Source organism: Camelus ferus, chromosome 21, assembly GCF_009834535.1.
Source record: "Camelus ferus isolate YT-003-E chromosome 21, BCGSAC_Cfer_1.0, whole genome shotgun sequence".
Classification (NCBI taxonomy): Eukaryota; Metazoa; Chordata; class Mammalia; order Artiodactyla; family Camelidae; genus Camelus; species Camelus ferus.
This window is the reverse complement of record NC_045716.1, coordinates 23,269,096-23,293,903: the sequence shown is the minus strand read 5'-3', so window position 1 is coordinate 23,293,903 and position 24,808 is coordinate 23,269,096. Positions and strand designations below refer to the sequence as shown.

General features: G+C 45.8%; 1 protein-coding gene across 1 annotated transcript; it reads left to right on the top strand.

Annotated features, from left to right (window-relative positions):
- Positions 1 to 9,992: 9,992 nt before the first annotated feature.
- LORICRIN (loricrin cornified envelope precursor protein) lies at positions 9,993 to 12,762 on the top strand. The gene is given in 3 exon segments (XM_032464232.1): positions 9,993 to 10,047; positions 11,265 to 11,538; positions 11,540 to 12,762. Coding segments are annotated over 2 exon segments (1,236 nt in total). The 5' UTR covers positions 9,993 to 10,047; positions 11,265 to 11,286; the 3' UTR covers positions 12,524 to 12,762.
- Positions 12,763 to 24,808: the final 12,046 nt, after the last annotated feature.

Below are 24,808 nucleotides of genomic sequence, written 5' to 3'. Positions count from 1 at the left end.
TCCTATCCACAGAAGTCCTAAACCGAAAGTGCTCCTTCGAATACACATTAAAAGTAGCGCATAGCTGTAAAAATTTCTGGAAAGCGTATCAAATGTTTTGAAAACATCACCTTTGAATTCTATTCATGGCACGAAACAAGGATTAAATTAAAAGTTCACTTTAATAGTCTAAGTTAGCAAGTGTGTGAGAATATTAAGCCCATTAAGATCTTCTGAAGGTCAAAAGTAACATTTTAATAACATCTTTATTCATTCCCTTTGCAAAGTATCGCTCAGTTATGTATTTACACCTGTGTGATAAATGTTTACCTCCACCCACAGTCTTCAAACACAAATAGGTCATCTCTTTTTTAAAAGGAGGGGGGCGAGTACCTCTTCTCCTTTGCTGTTCATTTTCAAACACTCACGTGAGTAGATTTATTCCCAGATTACATTTCTTAGTCTTTTCTCCCGATTGAAAATGTTCATTCCACCGTCCAGGGTTGAAATTTGGTCTTCTCAGATGCTAACCCAGTGATTGTGAGGTTGGTACTACTTTACCCCTGTTCTGAGGTAAGGTCAAGTGACTTGCCCCACATTCCAAGACTAGAAAGAAAAGAACTCAGGATCCAAACACACAGTCTAGCACAAACTTCAGTACTTTTCTCAGGGGAAAAAAGTAGTGCATAGCTATTAAAACAAGGAGGGTCTGGGGTGAACCAGTGGCAAGCACATCTCCGTGTCTGCAACTCTTCTGTAATCTATGTAAGATCCAGTGGGGATTATGAGGAATAATACGGCCCAGTGAATCACAGTGAGCAATTAAATTCCATGAATAATTTAATCAGATATTATCACGATCATATTGATAATGCAATCACATCAATAATTCAGAAACCTGTTCTGACATCCACTTAAAAACTTCTAAAACTATATCATCTCAATTATTTCCCCCTTTGGGGGCCAAACAGGCCTTAAAATTTCTTGGAGTTGCCGGAATTAGATCAGAGAACCCAAACTTGGGTAGGGAGAGAAAGGCAATCAGACCAGCCTCAAACCAGCATGGTTACGAATCCTGAAACAATTCTTCTATTCCTCTCCCTCTCCTTCCCTTCATTCTATACTTCATTCTTTTTCTTCTTCTTCTCTTTTACTAAACACTGACTCAGGGCCTGGTGTGTCCCCAGGCTCCAGGTCTACTAAAAATTGCTGCCATCCCTGCCCAGCAAGCAATCTGGTTGAGGTGGTAAAGACAGGACAAAGACTTAATCTCCTCCCCGCCTAGGCTAAAGCACCTGCTATCCAGGCCGCTGACATTCCCAGGAGTGGGCAGATGGGCGGTGGCTCATTCGTGCCTTGTCCGTTCTATACGCATTCACCGTGGGCTGTGCCAGGGATTACACTTGAGGTGCAGGACGATGAGCAAGACCTGGCAGCCCCTTCAAGGAGACCTCAGCCCAGTGGGAGACAGGACCACTGTCCTGACAGGCGACGTGCTCTCTCCATCAGACTGGGGTGTTGGGGAAGTTTTCCTGGAGGGGTGATGTCTGATGGAGTATGGAAGGGGAAATAGCAGCTAGACAAACAGAGGAAGGGGGGCATTCAACAGATGTGGGGGAAAGCACTGGGATGAATATGAAGGCATTGGAGGGAGGATGTAGCTCAGTGGTAGAGTGTGTGCTTAGCATGCACGAGGTCCTTCGTTCAATCCCCAGTACCTCCATTAAAATAAATAAATAAAACTAATTACTTCCCCTGCACCGCCAAAAAAAAAAGAATATGAAAGCATTCAACGCAGCCTGGCTCAGTCGGGGAGGGGGTCACTGAGTTTGTCTGGAGCGAAATGCCTCTCTCTAGGAATAGTCAGAAGTGGGCAGGAACTGAACCACAAAAAGCCCTCTGAACTAAGAAATCTGGGCTTCATCCTGTTGTAGGGACACTGAAGATTTTTAGCAGAAAAAGGATGTAGTAGGACAAATCTACTGCCACGGCTAGACACGCAGGTCATGATGAATGATGTGGGTCAGTTCCACACACAGTAAAGCTGCTGTGGACACGGAGGGCTGACTGACAGGTGAGGGTCAGAGAGCCATCCCCGGGCCAGAGAGGAGTGCCCACAAATCCTGTCCGCCTTCCCGGGAGGGTCGGAACAGGTTCTGCAAGAAAGAGCCAGGCGTGAGGAGAGGAGGCAGAACACATACATACGCAGGGACTTAACGTGCACACATCCCACTACACACATCCATGCACCCATGAAGGCAATACGAGAGCCAAAGCCCAAATCTGGAGAAACCTACCCACCGTTTTCACTGTTGTCCGATCCTAACTGAAAACTGACCTCTTCCAAGAAGGGTCTTCCAGTTGCTTCCCTTCTCAGCAGCCCCTTGCCCCTTGGGCGCTCGGTTACCACTGCACTCAAGAATCCCAAGTGACTTCTTTTCCAAACACCCACGAAACTGCAGACTCCTCTGCCCTTGCCGCTTACCCTCTCACACATGCACTTAAAGTGTTGCTTCAGGCCACACATTCCCAAGGGATTCATGGCCCGGAATCCTGTAAAGACAAAATGGCATTTAGGGGGACAAGATGAAAACACTGGGGGGAAATATTGATTCTGTGGAGTTAGACAGAGTCTCGGGGAACTGAGGCACTAGGTCCTGCACAAGGAGCATCAGGGGAGACGAGAGGTGGAGGGGTGGGTGGGAGCATCCTCACATAACACACCTTTCTCCTTAGCTACTATGTAGGGACACTGTGCCTATAAAGGAAGGTAAAGACCCTGCAGTCATCCATCACAGAGACAATCAAGACCCAACAAAATTCAGTCATGAGTTCTTGAGCGTACAGGGGTGTGAAGACAGCTGGAAGGTGTAAGTGGTGAGACTCAGAGTGGGCAGTGGAGCACAGCCACTAAAACCAATTGGTTAAGAGACCGTAGGGACATGGGGGTATGTGCATGACATCAATATCACATGGGAAATCAGCACCCAAAACTGGGAGTTATGTAAAAGGGAAGGATACGTGAAAAGAAAAAAAGGGCAGGATGAAAATCCTCACCAACACCTTAACATCAGTTGTATCTGAAAACCAGAGTTAGAGGTGACTTTTCCTTTGCTTTGCTTTTCAAATTATTTGTAGTGATGCTAATTTTTTTTCCTTTGCATTTTACAGCAGGATGACTTCCTAGAGGGTAAGAAGGTCAGATCCACCACCAGGGGCTTCACTGCCAAGGAGCACACGGGAGCCAAATTAATCCTTCCTCCGAGCCTGAACTGCTAGATGCTAATTGCAGGAGGATCTAAGCAACGCAGCCTGTCCACATGCCTGTTTTAATCCCGTGCAATTAAACCCACCCTGGGTGGTTACCCTGCAAAGGTTACTCATAACACAGGCCCACTTTCCTCACCCGGCCCTCCTGCTCTACCCCTCCCTCCTCCTCCACAGGCAGCTCAGGTGAGGAAACGCTCTGGGGGGCAGAAAAGTTCCCAGAGTGCCTCTGATTTGAGCCCGAGGCTGGCATCCAGGGAGGTATGAGAGTTCCCTCCATGCCCAGGACTCTTGTCATTCCATCTGGTTTTTTTCCCTCTATTGCCTCTGACCCTCCCCATCTCTCCCTTCTCTCTGTCCAGAGAGGGGCCCCGGGAAGGAGGAAGGAGATTGACTTTATGGGTGAAGAAACTGAGGTCTGAGAGGACAGTGCCTTGCCAAACTCACAGGTCATTGGTGATTGAGCCCAGTTTAGAGCACAGGTCCCCACGGTCCCAAGACCTCAGAGAAGATCCTGATCCCTACCGTTCAGAACAGACTAGAGACCGGCAAACCTCGTAGCTCCCCTCGTGCTGATTCAGGCCCAGCCAAAAAGCTGACCACTGCTCCCGTGGATGGTCAGGGTCTCTGGAAGTCATGATCCAAGGGATATTCTGAAAACTAAGAAGCAGGAGACAACAGGGGCATCAGGTACTTGGATGAAAGCTGGGGGACGGTCGGGGAGAGGAGCTTGCCACGGCCAGTCTATGTGAGCTACTTTCCTGGGATTATCTGCTTGGCTGAGCAACAGATATTTGTCAAATATTCACCCTGAGGCCCAGCCCTGAGTTAGATGGGGATACGGAGGTTTAGGAGGATGCAGTCATGCCTGGGTGGTGCTCCTGGCCCAGAAGGAAAGGCCCTGGGAACCTACACCAGATGTGAACAAGGGCCCCATCGTCCCTCACCTGGGGATTCTCTGAGCACATGCAGGGAACCAAACGAGGAAGTCCCTAGAGACCCATCAACCAAATCATGATCACTTCGGCTTTTTCATTGGTGGGAAGGTTTACCCCCAAGTCACAGATCTAATTTCAACAGGTTCAACTACTGAAATAAAGAGTATAGTTTGAAGAATGAACAAAAATTAAGAATAACCAGGTTTGCTGGCCAAGACAGAGACTGGGTCCAGCTTCTGATCTTCAGCAGTGAATCCTATTAACAGTCTGTGGGTAAGAGAGGAGTCACACCCAAGGCCCACCGCACCCCAGGGGCCCCTGCCTAGCGCGCAGGCACCAAAATGGGATTCAAAACCCACATGGAAAGCGCACTTACCTCGCCCAGCTTTTCAGTGGCGTGCAGAAAAGGAGAAGCGTCGTGGTGCGGTCACCGAAAGCAACACACACCTGAGGACTGAGGTTAAAGCTTTAGGCCAAACAGCCTCAAAGTCCATGGCTTTGAAATGCTTTTGCTTCTTCCTTCATGTCATATTGATTTCCAGATTCCATCTGACTTGGGGTTCAGTTAAAACAACATGGATTATCCACCCGCAAATACCAATGGACGGGCCGGTCAAGGAGCCAACGTTCTTGGACCTCCAGCTACCACCACGCATGGGAGTCCTGGGAGGGCTCGTGCCACACTGCCTACCTCAGAGCAGGACTGGAGCCCACAAGTGCTGCTCACTTCCCCTCCCTGCTTGTAAAGCTCCTCTGTCAGCTCAGGAGGTAGGCCCTGAGCCCTCGGGCTACGGAGCAGCTGCCCGTCTATGAAAGGGCCTCGTGACATTAGCAGTTTACTTCCAGGCCCAGAGGCTAGAGCACCCAGGCCCAGCAGCTTCCTTGAGCCTGTCTGCTCAGCTCTGAAATACTTTTACTATCATTTTGACTCCCTAGTCTCACTGCCAACACCTGGAGGTACTCTTCTCAGGAGAAGCAGAAAGCCACAACCTGAATCTGCAGTAGGAATACTGAGCTGGGAGACCGAGACCTGGGTTCTAGACCTGGCCCTGCCGTGTGGCCTTGGGAAGTGGGTTAGCCTCTCTGGGCTTTGGGTTCTTCATCTACCTCTACAAATGATAGAAGCTGATTGGATGATCTCTACAGTCCTTCCAGCTCCTGCCGCCCACCAACACATAGCATGGTCCCTGAGGAGCTGGGAGCACCCATGAGAGCATCCTCTGTCCCTCACCTCCCACAGGGCATGACCCTGAGCCTGATTGAGGCGGGGGGAGATCGTCCCTTCATTCTGTCCATATTGATCCAAAAAGAAGAGGTATGTAGTGATTGGAAAGAACACCAGATTTAGAATCAAAGGAACTGAGTCTGAATCCTGCCCATGGGAATTTGGGCAATTGCGTTAGCCTCTGTGAACCACGTCTTCCTCTGGGGAATGGGGATAGCACCTCCCTGAGCACAAAGGACTGTTGTGAGGGATGAACAAGACACATATGAGACAGCGATCGGTAAACCCAAGAGTCTGTCCACACAGGAAGTGTGCGAGCAGGCCAGCGCAGTCCCTGGGTGCACTGCTCGCCCCGCACGCAGCTACGGCCTCTTCAGGAACGCGGAACAACTCAGCTGTGGTCCTCCCACTGCAAGGATGGGCTCCAGGAACACCCAAAAGAAGCTCTTCTCAAGAGTCAACACGTCCTGATAAGGCCCCAGTGGGTTATAGACTCTCTTTAAATCTTAGGATGCAGAATAAAGAAGCCCTGGGGACCCTGGTCTCAAGGACAGTTATAACTCGACAAAAAGGACAAGGCTACTGGATGTGTCATTAGCACGCTGGAACAGTACAGTCGTTCCTTAAGGTCCTGAAAAGGAAAAGCAGTAAGGGAGATGGAACCAGCCGGTGAGATAACCCAGGGAAGCTTCCTGGTGAAGGAATTCCAGCAGCTGGGAGCCACCATAGAGCTGTCCTCCTCCCAGACCTCTAAGTGACAGCCAGGGACTGCTGACCTAGGAGGGCTGAAGGCACATGGCAGCCCAGGAGGTGCCCGGGGCTCTGCGACCCTCCTGGGCTGGGACTCTAAGAGAGAACTTTTCCCATTGAATGGAAACAACACTAAGGGCTTCCAAGTTCTATGCCTGCCTTGCCAGTGCTCCCAAACCCCTTCCTGTGTCCATCTTACTCTTTACAAACCATCCGGTGCTGTTTTCCCCTCAGTTAGGCAGGCCGTCAGCACTCAGTCATGAGAACACACGTGGGAAGCTTTAGATATGTAAGGACTGTGATGAGCAGGCTGCTATCAGACTGGGGGCTCCCCAAGCTCAAGTGCCATAATCTCCCCTCACACCGAGGACCTGGGGACACGGACCATGTGCCGCCTCTGACAGAGCTGTTAGTTAATGGGTCTCAAGAATTCCCTTGGGAGGGTGGGTGGCTATAGCTCAGTGGTAGAGCACACGCTTAGCATACCCAAGGTCCTGGGTTCAATCCCCAGTACTGCCATTGAAAAATAATAATAAAAATTAAAATTTTTAATTTTTAAAAAATTTTTGGAAAAATATCTGTTCAGTTCTTCTGCCAATACTTTAAACGGGTTGATTAGTTGTTTGCTTTTTAATTGAAGTACAGTCTATTTAAAATGTTGTATTAGTTTCTGGGGCACAGCGTGGATGGACTTGGAGGGCATTATGCTAAGTGAAATGTCAGACAAAGAAAGACAAATACTGTAAGATACCACTTACACGTGGAATCTAAACATATACAACAAACTAGTGAATATAACAGAAAAGAAACAGACTCACAGATGTAGAGAAGGAACTAGTGGTAACCAGTGAGGACAGGGAAGAGGGAGGGGCAAGATGGAGGTGGAAGATTAAGAGGTACAAAATATCAGGTATAAAATAAGCTACAAGGATGTACTGTACACCATGGGGAATACAGCCAATATTTTATAATAACTATAAATGGAATATAACCTTTAAAAAATTTGTGACTCACTACTCTGTATACCTGTAACATATAACATTGTACATCAACTATACTTCGATTTTAAAAATATGACATTGTAAAATAAATACATAAATATATTAAAATTGTTTAAATTTTTTTTTGATTTAAAAAAAAAAAATTCCCTTCAATTCCATTGAGATTTACTGAGCACCTACCAATCTGTGAGGCTGCAGAACTCAGACAGGCCAGCAAGCACACATGCAGGGTTAAGTGTCTCAAGGCTGCAAATCTTAGAAACCTGACATGCCAAGTCTTACAAAACCCCAAATGCCTAAGTGTCATAATTCTACAAACTTTCCTCATTTCCTCATTGATAAGATAATATGTGATTTCAACTGCCGTCCACACAGATAACCCACCACTTCTGGTCTAGAGAGAGAAAATGGTTCCCATAGTCACACCTCAGGCAAGGTTAACTCACAGCCACAGGATCTAGCACTGCTGTCAGGACCATGCTGCATCAGCCTCTCCTACATGTTAACAAAGTAGATGCACCAGTTCAAAGATTTCCCTTATTAAATCCCACATAGTGTGGCAGAGGCAAATAGGAAGTACCCCTCTCCCAAATCTACCAGGGAGATCCATGCAAAGGTCTGATACAGCTCCTCTCTAATGCTTAGCATTGTGCCCAGTACACTAGTGTTGGCTGGATTAACAAATAAAGCATCGGGACATTAAATCTGATAGAAAGAAAGAAAAGATCATACCTTTCTTATAAGAACAGGAACCTTCTGCACCGACACAGGCCATTTCAAGATTATTAGCTCTTGGAGTCACCTGCACTTGAGGTTCCCAAACTTTGGGACCTCATAAAGAAGTCATATCACCCTCCAAAAAAAAAGTGATAACTATTATATGATAGCCAAATTTTCATTTTGACAACTAAGGACATGAAAGGACCAACTACACCCTCTTGTCATCATCATTTTTAAAAGAAATGATTTTTTTAACTGAAGTACAGTCACTTACAATGTGTCAATTCTGGTGTACAGCACAATGTCCCAGTCATGCATATACACACATATATTGGTTTTCATATTCTTCTTCATTAAATGTTATTACAAGATATTGAATATAGTTCCCTGTGCTATACAGAAAAGAAATGATATTTTAACACACACACATAAACAAACAAACAAAAAAAGGTAGGAGAGCCGTGATTTCAGAATTAAAGACCTTGCTTCTCCTGAATGCACTGCTGACATCCTTTGACTTATATTTTCCTAACGACTAAGGAACACAAAGTAGTGGGTCAACATGGGCCCACAGATCAGGGCAGGAACCATAGACCACATCTTCTCTTCTCCAGTGAACCGACTATATAAACTGTTCTTTGTTATACCCAAGGCCACCATCTAGTTGGAGCCTGGTTCCCTTTAAAATCTACATGGGGGCTCAGTTTCAAGTTGAAATGTGCCTTCTCCCACAGATCCTGGCTTCTCCCTTGACTCTTCTCTCAGGAGGGGAGCACCCGGGCTCCTCCCGAGTTCACCAGGGTTCATGTTGTTCAAGCTAAAACCAGTGCCACAGCTTCCAAAGGTCACAGTCTAATCAGGATCATTTGGATCATTACAACTTCACCATAATTAACCATCCACTTACTATTGGTGCTGTCATTTCAACACAGAGTTGGGTGGAATAAAGTTCAATGTGCTATCTGAACAACAGCAACTGAGTTCCAGTGATGAAAGAAGAGGGCAAAATGCCAATCTTCATACACAGAGTTGATGCGACTGGCCCAACATCAACCGGAAATTTTTGAGTTATTTTCCTAGATAAGAGCTTGCCCCAAGCCATCTGGGGACGCCCTCCTGGCATTGCTGAGACAGGTATTACCATTCATATTTGATAGACGGGGTAACTGAGCATCAGAAGGTTTCTTCATTCAACAGCCAACAAATCCTTACTAAGTGCTTCCTATGTGCTGGCACCGGGTAAGCTGCTGTGACTCTGACCAAGGTGACACAGCTGGCAAGTAGCATAGAGAGCACCCAAACCCAGTCACCTAATCTCAAGTCCATTCCATTCCAGGGCTGCCTCTTAGGCTGAGGTCAGTTTTACTGCACAAGACAGCGGGATCCCAGAACCAAAGGGCCATGCTAGGAAGGACCACATGGTCCCTCTCTTTAGCTTGCTCCTCTGCAAAGAAAGTCAGTAGTGATGATCAAGATTTTCAGACATACACTGTCTCCAGGAATCAATCAAAGTAGTCACAATCATTAGTTGTAGCACTGTCTCTGGTATGCAGCCCAGAACCGGCTTCTACAGGGTCACTCTCTAAGCCGGGAAGGAAGAGAGAAGCAGCCTGGTGAAGGCCACATGAAACCCTGGGGGAGAAACTTTTGGCAAAGGAAGCTCTCTAAAGTTCAGAGAATTTCCAAGCAATAGGATCAGAAGCCAAACAGCGGGATTTTAAAAGTCCTACTCCTTGCACCAAGGACTGAGATAACCAGTGTGACTCTCTTAGGGTTGCCTAAAGAGTCTGAGACCTATTCCTCAAGCACAGCCTTCTGACTACAGCATGTGCTCTGCACCAGAGGTTTTGGAAACGATGTCTGTAATCCACTCTGACTGGCCATCCCCGCTGGCCAGCCTGCCACACAGTTGCATCAGACAAGGGGCCGGTCACATATGAGGCTGCCCATCTCAAGAATGCCAAAATCTTCATGAATGGGCTATCCTGTGGCTTTAATCACAGGGAGGTGGGGTGACAGCCATAGGTCATGCAACTGAGGTCAAACTTGGGAGGCTGGGCCGGGATCAATAGATGAGTCAGCAATTAAGGTATAAAACCTCAGGAGCTCCAGTGCTCCTCACACAGCCAGCATCTCCTCTCCTCATTCAGCCTTCCCAGTGCTTTGGGTAAGTGTGGGTTCTACCAGCTCTCATCTTCCCCACTGGCCTTGCCCAGGCCTGCATGGGCTATGTGGACCAGGGGACAAACAGGCAAGGCTTTGCTCCCCTTTGGGACCTACAGGACCTCTGCCTTTCCAATTGCATTCATGTTTAGAGGGGCTTCAGGCAGGAAAGAGAGCCAAGCTGCTGCTGTGCAGGTGATGTTTCTGATCTTCTGGCCAGAATGTAAACTGCACAAAGACAAGACCATTTCCTGTCTCTCTGGCACATCTGTAGGAGCCTGCCCGGTGCTAGGCACAGACGGGCATTCTGCAGAGACTGTCCCAGGCAGCCTGTGCATGGGCTGGATGGATCCCGCGGACCTGTCAGGAGGAGAAGCTGAGTGTACTCTCAGAAAACAGGATGAATGATTCAGAGACGCAAATGGGAGAGATTTTAGGAGTCACAGGAACCCAATGCCTGTTTTACACAGATGTTCTAAGAGGGAAATGGCTTGTGAGATGCCCAGATGCAATTTCCTGCTAATTATGGTCCCCTCAACCAAGCTTGGACATAAGCAAAGCTGATATCTTCTGGTCAGAGATGCTGGTCTGAAGGCCCACTGGGGTCCTCTCCCGTTTCCATACAGGACCATGGGGGAGCTGCCTTTTCTGATAATTGGCCCCAAATCATGGCTAAGCTCAGTGGAACAGACCAAGAGTTTGAATTAATTCTATTTTGCAAAGAATGGGGTGCAACAGTCCTGTGACATTCAGACAAACCTCCCTCCGTTGTGCCAGGGATGGGTAAAATCCTCCACCCGAGGTGGAGGCTGTGGTAATTTTCTATTTGCACTCAGAGAATCAGTATCAGGATCAGAGGAGAACTAAGCGGTGAAATGCTTGAACCATCTCATTTCACAGGAAGTGAGGAAACAGGCAAAGTGTGGGTCACTTGGCCCCAGGATCACACAACGGAGGCCAGAGGGAGAGAAAGAGAAATGGGCACTGCTAAGTGGGCTATTTGAAGCTTGGTAAAGAATTTCGGAGGAGGAAGACAACTTTTCCCTAAAACCTCTAACCCTGGGATTCCTGGCTGAGAGCTTCCCCAGATCCGATCAGAGAGAGCATCAAGCCTGGCCCAGGCAGCGCTGCTCAGAGGATGATGGGCGTTGCCATGGATGCAGCTGCCTCTGCCACCGCATCTTGCAGCTGGTCCAGTGATGCTCTCTGTTCTCCTTCCAGGGCTCCCTTCTTCCTTAGACAGATGTCTCACCAGAAAAAGCAGCCCACCCCCATACCCCCAGTGATCTGCGGGAAGACCTCCGGCGGCGGCGGCGGCGGCGGCGGCGGAGGCTCTGGCGGCGGCGGAGGAGGCTACAGTTCCGTCTGCGGCGGCTACTCTGGCGGTGGCGGCTTCGGTAGCTGCGGCGGCGGCTCGGGCGGAGGCGGCTCGGGCGGAGGCGTCAAGTATTCGGGGGGCGGCGGCGGCGGCGACGGCGACGGCGCGGCGGCGGCTTTCGGGCGGAGGCGGCTCGGGCGGAGGCGTCAAGTATTCGGGGGGCGGCGGCGGCGGCGGCTCCCACTGCGGAGGCTACTCCGGCGGCGGAGGCGGCAGTTCCGGCTGCGGAGGCTACTCTGGCGGCGGCGGCGGCTCCAGCTGCGGCGGGTCTTCCTCTGGGGGCGGCGGCTCTGGAGGCTGCGGAGGAGGTTCTGGTGGGAAGTACTCCGGCGGGGGCGGCGGCTCCGGGGGCGGCTGCTACTCCAGCGGCGGCGGCGGCGGCTCCTCCGGAGGCGGCTGCTACTCCAGCGGCGGCGGCGGCGGCTCCTCTGGGCAGCAGGTCCAGTGCCAGAGCTATGGAGGCATATCTAGCGGCGGCTCCTCCGGGGGCGGCTCCGGCTGCGGCGGGGGCTACTCCGGGGGCGGCTCCGGCTGCGGCGGCGGCTCCTCTGGGGGCGGCTCCTCCGGGCAGCAGGTCCAGTGCCAGAGCTATGGAGGCATATCTAGCGGCGGCTCCTCCGGGGGCGGCTCCGGCTGCGGCGGGGGCTACTCCGGGGGCGGCTCCTCCGGGCAGCAGGTCCAGTGCCAGAGCTATGGAGGCATATCTAGCGGCGGCTCCTCCGGGGGCGGCTCCGGCTGCGGCGGGGGCTACTCCGGGGGCGGCTCCGGCTGCGGCGGCGGCTCCTCCGGGGGCGGCTCCTCCGGGGGCGGCTCCGGCTACTTCTCCTCCTCGCAGCAGTCCCAGTCCTCGTGCTTGCCCCAGCAGAGCTACGGAGAGGGGTCGTCTGGCGGCGGCTGCGGCGGCGGCTCCTCCGGGGGCGGCGGCGGCTGCTTCTCCAGCGGTGGGGGCGGCGGCTGCGGCGGTGGCTCCTCCGGGGGCGGGGGCGGCGGCGGCTCCAGCTGCGGAGGGGGCTCCTCCGGGGGTGGCTCTGGGAGCGGCAAGGGCGTCCCGATCTGCCACCAGACCCAGCAGAAGCAAGCGCCTACCTGGCCATGCAAATAAGGCCTCCTGGACGCCACGGAGGGGAAGGAGCTGGAGGTGTAATGCTCCGTGGGCGCCGATGGGCTTAGCGCTCTCATGATATTGCCCTGAGGTTTCTCAGTCCTTCACGTCTTAATCCGCCCAGAAGCCACTGACTTCCCAAACTGCTTGTTGTTCTGCAGTTTTCCCTCCTTGGTTTCCGTACAACTACCTCCCAATCCCAGTACCTCCTCAGCCAATAAATTTGCAATTCATGAGAATTTCTGGGTTTCCATGCATCTTTGTAGCTTCCATTCCATTCCTCTTCCGTCCATTCATTCATCCACTGAAACAGTCATTCAACAATTGTGTTTATTCTGTCGGGGGAAAGTGAGTGGATAGCTGGGAACCAGCGAGGCGGGGAATGGCTAGCAACCAAGGACCAAACATGTGAATTCTCTGATTTATGGCTAAAAGTCATGAGGCGATTCCAAAACACAAAGATCCTGAGGAAAGACTTCAACAAACAACCCCTGCTCGGTTGGGGTAGCCACCATGGGTTTCCTCCTTGAGCTCAGTACCTTTTTAAGACAAGGCTACCCTGGAAGATGCTTTCTCATAGTCCAGAGCCTTGTCTGCAAGGTCTAAAAGCAGGTGACTGCACATAAGAAGCAGCTCATGCTACCCAGACTCACAGGAAAAGGAATGATCATATCAGATGTTTATGAGCCTCTACAGTGTGTAAGACCTCTTACTAGGCGCCTGCAGGGACAGGAGGAAGAAGAGGAGCTGTTTCCCGGTCTCTTGAAGGAGCTTCACCCCATTTAAGGAATACAGCATAACTGTGTGAGATGTTAAACTCCAGCACCAGAGAGATCATGGAGAAACACAGGAAACATTCCAATTAAGGAAGACGTTACAGCTGCTCTGTTAATTGCTTAGCCCTCAAAAGACATGTAAACCATCAGCCTGGTCAGGCACTCTGCCAGCTCTAGGTAAATGCTAACTTATTGATTTACCCAAAACAACAACACACCTGCAACCTCAAAAAGTTAAGATATTCACTCTACCCAGTCACTGCTGGAGACAGAAAGACAGATGATCCCTCCCCACCTTTTCCATTTACAGAGTCACCACCACCCTCATCATTTTATAACAGTAACTTACGGAAATCAAAACAGGTACCAGCCTTAAAGATCATAGAGTCCACCCACTGTATTATTTTTATCTTTTTTAATGAAAGTAGGACTTTTAGTTCTGTACCAGATAGAGTAGATGCATTTCACCATACTGCCCCTGCTTAGTGTAGCTAAAATATCCAGTCATAATGTATAACACAGACACAAGCAGAGTCTGAAAGGTGGGGAGAAGAAGGCAGAGTAGCTAGAGTCCTCAGGACTTGAGGAGTGACACCATGGTAAGTTTCCTGGGTTTTCTTTTTGCCTTCTGTATATCCCAGATTGGGCTCTAGATAGTCTGCAACCAAGAAATGCCAGCAAATGTGGACAGAAAGCAGCCCCAAGAAAATCTTTCTCCATTCATAGAACCAAAAAAGAGGTAACCTAGCAAGGCAGAAATTTTTTTTTTTTTTGACAATATCCACCCTACTTTAGCCAACCATCTCAGAAAAAAAGATTGGGGATATTGGACTCCCGCCTGTACCCAGTAGTAAGGAAATAATACCCCCCCATGCCTCACTGGTACAGTATTAGCAGAGAGAGGCTTGCTGCAATAGGAGATCCAGAGTCTCATAACACAATGCCAACAATGTCTAGCACACAATCAAGAATTACTCATCATTCCAAGAACTTGAATGAGAAAAGATGTTATCGATACTAACACTGAAATGATACCAACTTGGGGGATTATCTGACAGGGGTTTTATCCAACATAGTAAAAATATTTCAGCAAGAAATTACAAATACATTTGAAATAAATGAAAAAACAAAGTCTTGCCAAAGAAACAGAATATGTTTTTTAAAAATCAAGGAAAAAATTTTAGAACTAAAACATATAATAACCAATTATAGAATTTAATTTTAGAGCTGAAAAGTATAAAACTCACTGGGCAGGCTCAACAGCAGAATGGAAATGACAGAGTAAAGAATCATGATTGTTCCCCTGAGTGTAATGTTTTCCTTTTCTTTGACTGCTTTTTACATGTGTTCTCTCCATGTTTGTTTTTCCGTAGTTCTTGACTAAAGTAGGCTGAGTGTAGTCTCCTTTGTATTTGTCCTGATTGGTATTCTCTGAGTTTCTTTGATCTATGGTTTGATGTGTTTCATTAATTTTTTAATATTTCTAACATTATGTCCTGAAAGATTTATTCTTCCCTTTCTCTCTTGACTCTTTTCTTTCCTTTCTGGGTCTCAACACCTTTGTTAGTTAATTTGATATTATCTCACAAGTCTTAAACACTCTGTTCTATTTTGTTCATTCTATCTTCCTCTTCTATTTCAGTGTGAGTAATTTCTACTTACCTTTTTTTAGGTTCTCTGATTCTTCTGCTAAATTCAATCTTCTGGGTAGCTGATCCACTGAATTTTTCATTTCAAATATTGGACTCTTTATTTTAGAATGTCCATTTGTTTCTTTTGTAAAGAGGCTGTTTTACTAGTGAGATTTCACATCTGATTACCTATTTGGACCACTTTTCCTATCAATTCTTTATCATATTACCTGCTGTAAAGTCTGCTAACTGCACCACCTGGTCATCTCTTGATCTGCTTTTTTTGAGTGGCAGGGGGGAGTACATATAAGAATATTGAGACTTTGGGTTCTACTTTCTTTCTCTAGAAGACTGTCATTGTTTTTGTTTTTGTTTTTTTGTTTGTTTCTTTCTGGCAGGCAGTTACATTACTACCTTAATTTTGTGGAACTCTTTTCCCTGCATTATAGTTCTTTTTATGGGGAAAATATACCCTTTCTCTGTCTTCCTTTAAAAATTGTTAACTATCTCATATATGTTCAAAGGGTATACATTGTATAGTTAGTCTAAAAATAATAATAAAATGAATACCTCAACAATTAATATATACCAAACACACATCTTAAGAAATAGAGAATTCCCAGTACTTTAGAAGCCTGTTGGATTCCTCATCTCAATCACAACTTCCCAGTCCCACCTCATCCTGAATTTGTGAAGATCATTTCCTTAAATGTTTACAATATGTGTAATATATACCCAAATCACATGTTTCATTTTGACCACACTGTAATGTTTATGTAAGTGGATTCATACTTTATGCAGTCTTCTATGATATGCTTATTTCACTCAACATCATTAAGTTTTTGCGATTCATCAATTATGAAGCATTAAATTAATTTTCATCGATGTTCACTGCTGTATGGTGTTCTACATGTGACTATAGCACAGTATATTTATTCATCATATTGTTGAGGATATTGAATTGTTTTCAAGCCTTACAATGCTACTATGAGCATTTTAACACATATTTCTTTGTGTACATGTGTAAGAGTTTCTGTGGAATTAGCAAAATTGCCAGGTTTTAGACTACACACATCTTCAGCTTTAGTCTTACCAATTCCATTTGTCTTCAAAGTGGTTGTTACAATTTCTATCTCCACCAGCATTGTATTAGAGTTCCTGTCCCTCCACATCCTAACCAGTACATAATATTTTCAGACATTTTAATTTTTACTAATTTGTGGAGTATCTTACAGTTTTGACATGAACTTTGAGTTTATTCCACTGCTCTTTTTCAGACTTCTCAAATTATATAGTCAGCTCAGTTATCAGCACGATCACTAATAAAACTAAGCTTTTTCATATATTTATTGGGCAGTCACTTTCTCTATTACAAAATGTTTGTTCATATATTTTGCCCATTTTTCTATTAGGTTGACTGTCTTTTTCTAGTTGAATCATAAGGGTTCTAGAGATTAAGGGACAGGGATTTGCATTCCTGGAGTGAAAGTCAAGTTACTGCATATTGTTTCTATGAATTTCTGGGTTTAGGTTACTAATAATTTTGTTTAGGACTTTGCATCTGTGTACATAGGAGAGATTGGTTTGCAATGTTTCGGTGTTACTGCCCATCTGTGGTTTTGGTGTCAAGAATAACCTAGCTTTACAAAAAGCATTGGCATGTGAGCGCTTCTTTTAGTGCTCTATCTATAAAACTCTATTTCTGGAACCCTAGTAGAACCTGCTAACTCTACCCCCACACACCTCTTTTGAAGTAATGACGTCCGACTCCATCTGCTTTGCCCCCACTCCCTGCTGAAAGGAGAATCTAACTTAATTGTCTATGGTTAAAAGAGGCTCACATACACACACACACACACACACACAGAGCTAAAGGTTAGCCTTTCCAGGCATTTTCTCTTCTGGGTCTACCTATTATGAATGCTTTTACCTTTCTTGCCACTCTTCCTTGGTTTCTTGACCTGTATCCAGAACTCTGATTTCAGACACACAGCAATGTAATAACAATGACAAATGAGCACTTTCACAGCAGCATCCTATTTGACTCTTCACTCCTGTGACGTAGGTAGAGTGGAAATTATTGCCATTTTATGAATGAAGAACTGAGGTTCAGAGTGGTTAAACTCACTTACCTAAGGTCACACCTCAGGGCTGAAGTCAGACCTAGAGTACTGGGTGAGGTGATTTGAGAGATCCAAATCCCAATGAAAATTCAAGCGAAAGCTGCGTGTCTTCATGCAAGTTGCTCAGTGTCATCTCTGAACCTAAATTTCTTAATTGCACCTCCAAATCTTTGTGTGCACATGAAACTTACCTGAGATGATAATGTTAATTGTGGATTTTCAAGCTTCACCTCTCAGAGAGTCTGAGATAATAGGTCTGAAGTGGAACCTAGGAATCTGCATTTTAATGATTACCCAAGGCATTTCTGATGCATATTGACCTAAAACTAATAAGACAGCCAGTTACCTCTCCAGCAAAAGTGGATTTATTCAGGATCAGCAAAGAATTGCAATTTGGGGTCTGCAGTCACAGTGAGCCACATGCGCATCCCCACACAAGAAGAAGAGAACACTTTTATAGAGGGGAAAAGGAAGTCGGGAGGGATATAGTTAAAAAGTGTCCATTGAAGGAATTCAGAGTTCAAAGTGTAGAGTCTTTTCATTGGCTGAGTTGTGACAGTCTCTCATTGGCTGAGCTCTTGCCAAGCTAGAGGAAGTCTTTCTTTCCACACCCCCACCCCCACCCCTGTTAGGCTCAGCTGCTGTTGTAGGACATGAGAGCTCCCATTCTGGTCTCATGACTCTATTTTAATTGAGGTTTCTGTTCATTAATTCTCACTGGCAGAATGAGCTGAGGTGCATTCTATGAAAAACACAGAGTTAGATTTTATCTAAGTATCCTCCAGCTCTGACAATTCTAAGATTTGACCATCACAGGGCAGGGATGTTGTCTGCTTTAGCGTTTTTGCATCTTGGTGTTAAGGTGGTGAGACACAGCAAAAAGCATTCTGAATGTGGTGTGAGAGAATTGACATGGCACCTAATTCCCCTAATTTTGTGATTTCAATCACAAAATGCATATAATCACTCTTAGGTAGAGGAAAATGTGAAACTGAAATGAGATAATGTAGCTACAAGTACCCAGCCCACTGTGGATGCTCAAAAAAATTGTAGTTTATCAAAAGAGTTTGAAAGAATGTTTTGACTTTCATTGTGAACTATCCCTTCCTTTAATCCCAACTCTTCAGCTTCTCATGGAAAGCCATCCAGTCTGCCACCTACTTGCCCCATCTCCCATTATTCCCACTCACATTCTTCGTGCCGATCATGTCCAGTGCTGCCCATCCCATGAAACTTGATGTTTTCTTTGATGGCTTCATATGAGCCCTTCTCATCCTGCACCTAGTTACTTCCTGTTCCTTATAGGATGCCGTTCCCGATCCCCCGCCCCTCACCGCTGTTACCTTAGGACCCCACAGACCTCTGCGGTAGCACTGACCAAGCTGCATTGTTTGCCCACTGGGATGTTTGTTTTATTCACCAGCTACATTTTAAAATTGTCGTGTCATTTAGAATAAGGGGGCCTAGATCCCTGACTGACAGGACAGAGTCCACACTGACCCATATCGGACTTGCTATGAGTGAGAAGTCAATGTTTGCTGTTTTAAGCCACTGCACCTTGGAGGACCGTGACAGCTAGCAAAGCCTACCTTGACTAATTAATTCAAGAGCATAGAGGAAAATGTCCAAACACAGATGGGGGAACGGTTAAAATTTGTACGAAGAACAAGGGGAATTAACGTCTAACACAAATTCTAAGGGGTGAGTTTTCCAACACCACCAAGCAATTCTCTGACACCAGCTGGGTGCTTTGACAATTCAACTCAATTCTGACACTATCTATCTGGAAGTAGTGTCAGATCCCACAGGTTAAGGGCTCAGTCCTGTAAGACTGTACCACCACCACCACTTGAGATGCCAATTACAAGTTCAGGTTGTCACCTGTGCTGTAGATCAAAGGTTCCAACAAACTCCTCCTTGGGTTCAATTAATTTGCTAGCACAGCTCACGGAACTCAGAGAAACATTTTACTTGCTAGGATTACCAGTTTATTATTTTAAAAAAGATATAACTCAGAACAGCCAGATGGGAGACATGCCCTGGGCAAGGTACCGGGAAAGGGTGTGGAGCTTCCATGCTCTCTCCAGGAGTGCCACTCTCCTGAATCCCCACGTGTTCACCAACCCAGAGGCTCTCCAAACTCAGGTCCTTTGGGGTTTTATGGCGACTTCATTACATTAGCATGATTGATTAAAATCATTGGCCACTGATGACTGAACACAATCTACAGCCCCTCTCCCCTCTCTAGATATGGGGTGGCACTGAAAGTCACAACCTTCCAATAATCACATGGCTGGCTCCACTGGCAACCAGCCTCCATCCTTAGGTGCTTTCCAAAAATCCCATCACTAACATAACAAAAAAGGTTTTGTAGCTATCATCAGAGGAAATTCCAAGGTTTTTAGAAGCTGTGCCAGAATCAGGGATGAAGACTAAATATATTTCTTATAAATCACAATGTCACAGGATACAGCTTCACACTAACTGGCGTCTGAACAGCTATGGGCTGAATTGTGTGCCCCCCGCCATCAAATTCATATACTGAAGCCCTAACTCCCAGTGTGATGGTATTTGGAGATGGGGTCTTTGGGGATGATTAGGTTTGGATGAGGTCAAGAGGATGGAGCCCTCACGATGGGCTTAGCGCCCTTGTGAGAAGAGATGTGCTCGCTCTCTCTCTCTCCTTCCCTACCAAGTGAGGACATAGCAAGAAGGCAGCTGTCTGAAAGCCAGGAAGAGAGCTCTCACCAGAACCTGACCTTGCTGGCATCCTGATCTCAGAACTGTGAGAAAATAAGTATCTGTTGGTGAAGCCAGTCCATGGTATTTTGTTATGGCAGCCCAAGTTGACTGAGACATGGAATTTGTGACTACTTAGTAGATAACTAGCATATATTTGATAAATGAATATATAAAAGCCTCTCCTAAATTCTGCAGCCTTACCCAGGAGACGAAGTACCAAACACTTCCCTTCAAAGCCGTTCCCTCTGCTGCTGAAGAAAGCATTTGGAAGTGGTGAGTTCCTTGTCACTAGGAATTTCAAACAGGGTCAGTTCTTTGGTGGACTGGGCAGTTAAATAGGAGGTAGAATTAAGTACGTGAAAGTGTTTTATAAATATATAATGTTACATATATAAATGTTTACATATTTGTAAAATTGTCAGATCTACAAAAAAAGTCAGTGTGATGTTCCAGAAAGAGCCCAAGATGTGCAGTAAAATAACTGGATTTGGGGACCCAGGGTTTATAAGGCTGTGTGACTTTGGACGGATCACTCTACCTATCAGAGCCTCTGTAAAATGGGGACAATAAAGTCCACCTTACACAGCCACTGTGGAGTTCACAGTTCCAAATCCCTATCTAGATGGAAAGAGGTCATTGTTGCCATTTTATGTTCTCAATCTACCTAAGTGTCCCTGACTCAAGGTTCCAGTATTTCTGTACCCCACACGTGGTGAACAGGACAGACTCGCCTGCCCCCTGCTGGTGAACATCGGCACCACACATTATCTCTGTGGTGCCCGCAAGGTTGGTTTCCTTCCCATTGCCGCAAGCATGTGTCTCATTCCGCCTCGGGGCTGTAAAGGTAGCCCTGTGGGTAATCAGTATTTTCTGACAAGGGCTCACTGGGCTGAGTCATAGTTCCCACGAAAGAGAGGTACAGTGTCCCATTAGACTAGAGGACAGCGCACTGGCTTTGAAGTCAGACAGGCTTGAGTTTGTAGACCCCACTCTGTGCCCTTACCAACTGGACCACCTTGGGCTCTTCACTGACACTTACTGAGAACCATTTGATTGTCCCCTTTCTGAAGTCACTAGATCTTTTAAGAAAATACCAAAATATTAAGAGAAAGAAAAATGTGTTAGCTGAGATCAATGAACAATTTCATATTACTAAAAATTATTATTGCAGAAAACAGAATAAATTTCCCACAGCAACCATCTTATAGGTACAGATGAAGAAACTGAGGCTCGGAGAGATTAGTTAATCTAGCCAAAGGCTCCAAGGTTATTTTTATTTCTATTGTTGCTGCTGCTAATTTTAACTGTGATCATCATCTTAAACTCAAGGAAAAACCCATTACTGTAGAGGAGGAATGGGTAGGTGCCGGATGGGGAGCAAAGGGACAACCAGGAGGTCATTTCCCGTGGAAGAAGGCAATTCTGCTTCCGGCAACCCCCAGGAGAGATGCTGGGGCCCTTGCTGGGGTCTAACTCAGCCGGAGTCCCCACCTTCTAAGTATTAGCCAAGCAATTTTAACCTGAGGGATCCCTGAGCCCTTATCCATGAAAACATTCAGCTCCGACTTTCCTACTCACTCACATAAGCTATTAAGCTACTATGACATTCAGGAGCCCAACTAGACACTGAAGATACAAAAATGAAAGGCACACGGTCCCAGCCCTCTCAGAGCTCAAGTTCCAGTGCGGAGACAACCAGGTAGACCAACAATACCATTAATGCAGTAACCGCGCCACAAATGCTTATTGGTCCCTTAGGAGTTAGGAGTACATCTCAAAATATGACCGAGTATCAGCCTCTCCAAGTTCACAACCTCACAGGTGATACAGAGAAACAAGCCAAAATCCCAACACAATACAAAAAGCAGGAGCTCCCAGGATCCCAAATTAGGGCGTCTCTGTCTTGAAGGATTGAGGCAGGATAAAAGAAGACATGATGTTTGGGCTGGGTTTTTGAACCATTCAGTTATCAGGCAGAGGAGCAAGGGAAGGAACACCCACGGAGATGGGACAGCACATTCAAAGGCACTGACCTGAGAATGGGTCTGGCGCGGTCAGGGAACGGGTGTGCTGGCTGAGTCAGGAGAGAACCAAGGAAACGAGGTTGGGAGTGGATGCACACAAGCAGGGCTGAGCGTGGAGAGTGAGAGGCTCATTGTGCCAGAACAAGAAGTTTCGGTTTTATTCTCTGGGCAAAAGGAACCAGCAAGGGCCTGACAGGTCAGACGTGCTTTTTGTTCATCTGTTTTCTTTTGTTTTTTTTAAGCAAGGTTACATCAGCAGCAGGATGAGAAATAAATAGTCAATAATGTGACTAATGAAGCACTTGGGTGAGAAATGATGACATTAACTCAGGCCTTGGCATGGGCGAGGGAGAAAGGGATGAGAGTCAGGAGACATTTCTGAGCTCAAAACCGTAAGACTTGCAGCTAACTGCTTATTAGTAATAGCTCATATTTATTAAGGCTTATTACGCTCTTGGTCAATACAAAGCACTGCGTCTACACTATATCATTCAGTCCTCACAAGAGCTTTATAAGTTGTGCACTTGTGTATCCCATTTTGCAGATCTGGAAACAGAGGCTTAGATTTGGCCCCACCTCTGTCCATCTCCAAAGTAACAATACTGCCTCCCTCATTGGATGTGGATGAAGAAGAGGAGGAAAGAATGACGTGGAGTTTTCCAGCTTGGAAAAGACTCTTGGGGAGAGGGGTGCCTTCACTGCTGGACATGTGAGCCCTGGGACGGTCATCGCACTGCCCATGTGGATCTGGAGCCCAGAGATGGAGCTTGTCTGGAGCCATAGAATTAAGCACTCTTGACAGATGAGAGGTTAGACTTATGACAACGGATAGGATAATCTGTGGAAGAGCAGAGGAAAAAGGGGAGAGGGACAAGGACAGGGCTCTGGGGAACGTCAATATTCCAAACAGCTGGAGGAAAAGAGGAGGGTGATAAGAGGCAGCCAGTGAGGCAAGAGGAAAAGCAGAAGAAGCATGTCCCCTCACTGTGTTCCTGTCGGTTTGGGTTTTCTCTGCCAAGGAAAGCTGGGAATAGTCTGCAAACCTGGATTTCAGAATACAGCCCCAACTATCAATCAAATGAACATAAAAACTCGGGTGACCTGTCTGTCCCTTGATGGTTCTCTGCTACCCACAAGATAAAATTTCAATGAAAACATTGAAATTATACCAGTCTAGGGCTGATCTCTCAAAAACGCCACCTTTTACATTCTGCCTTGCATAAGAGCTTTGATTTCTGTACTTAGGACAGACCCTTGCAAGTGACAAAAAAGTCGCCCCAGTGCCACACACTGAGTCACTGGTGTAGGACGCTGTCAACATGTGTTTCAAAGTCCACAGGTTATACTTGCATATTCACCCCTTTAGAATGAGAGACACAGGTATACAGAAGAATACAGATCAGGAAGGAATAAAACTGCCTGTGTTCACAAATGGCAGGGTTGTCCATGTAGAAAATCCCAAAGAATTGAAAGAAGAAAAAAAAAAAACTTCCTGAAACTAATAAGCATAGCAAAGTCACAGGACACAAGGCTAATATACAAATACACAAAAGCTCATTGCTTTCCTATACACCAGAAATGAGTAATTGGAATTTGAAACTTGAAATAATAGAATTTACAATAGCACCAAAACCAAGAAAATATTTAGGTATAAATCAAACTACACATGTTTAGAATGTATATGTAGAAAACACAAAACTTCGATGAAATAAATCAAAAAAGATCTAAATAAATGGAGAGAGATTCTGTGTTCATAGATTGAAAGCCTCAATATTGTTAAGATGTCAATTCTTTCCAATTTTATCTATGGATTTAATATAATACCAACCAATATTCTGGCAAGCTATTTTGGAAATATTGCCAAACTAATTCTAAGGTATATACATAAAGGCAAAAGACCCAGAAGAGCCAACACAATAGTGAAGGAGATGAACAAAATTGGAAGACTTAACACTACCTAACTTCAAGACTGGTTATAAAGCTACAGTAATCAAGACTGTGTGGTATTGGCAAGAGAATAGACACATGGAGCAATAGAACAGAACAAAGAACCCAGAAATAGACCCACACAGATATAGTCAACTTATCTTTAACAAAGGAATGAAGGCAATTCAATGAATAAAAGATAGCCTTTTAAGAAATTGTGCTGGAACCATTGGACAGTCTATATGGAAAAAAATTAACCTAGATACAGACTTAACACCTTTTACAAAAATAACTCAAAATGGATCTTAGACCTAGAAGTAAAATGCAAAACTAGAAAGCTTCTAGAAGAAAACAGGAGAAAAATCTATGTGGCCTTGGATTTGGCAATGAGTTTTTAGATACAACATCAAAAGCACAATTCATGAAAGATAAATTGATAAATTGGACTGCATTAAAATTAAAAATGTCTACTCTGTGAATGACAACGATAAGAGAATGAAAAGACAAGCCACAGACTGGGAGAAAATATCTGCAAAACATCTCTCCAGTAAAGGACCTATATCCACAATATGCAAAGAGCTCTTAAAACTCAACAAGAAAACAAACAATCTAATTTTAAGTGGACAAATATATGAACAGACATCTCACCAAAAAAGATATACAAATGGCAAATAAACATAAAAAAGGGAATTGAAAGCCAAAACATTAATAAGATACCACTACACATCTACTGGAATGCCTAGAATCCAAAAAACTGAGCTGGGGGGGATGTGGAGCAACAGGAACTTTCACTCATTGCTGACTGCTTCGGGAACACAAAATGGAATAGCTCTTTTGGAAGATAGTTTGGCAGTTGCCTACAAGGCTCAACACAGTCTTACCACATTATCTAGCAACCATTTGTCTAGGGATCTATCCAACTGATCTGAAAACTTATTCTATGTAAAACTTGCATGCAAATATTTATAGCAGCTTTATTCATAATCACCAAAAACTGGAAGCAACCAAGATGTCCTTCAATAGGGGAAGAGATAAACAAACTGTGGTACATCCATACAATGGA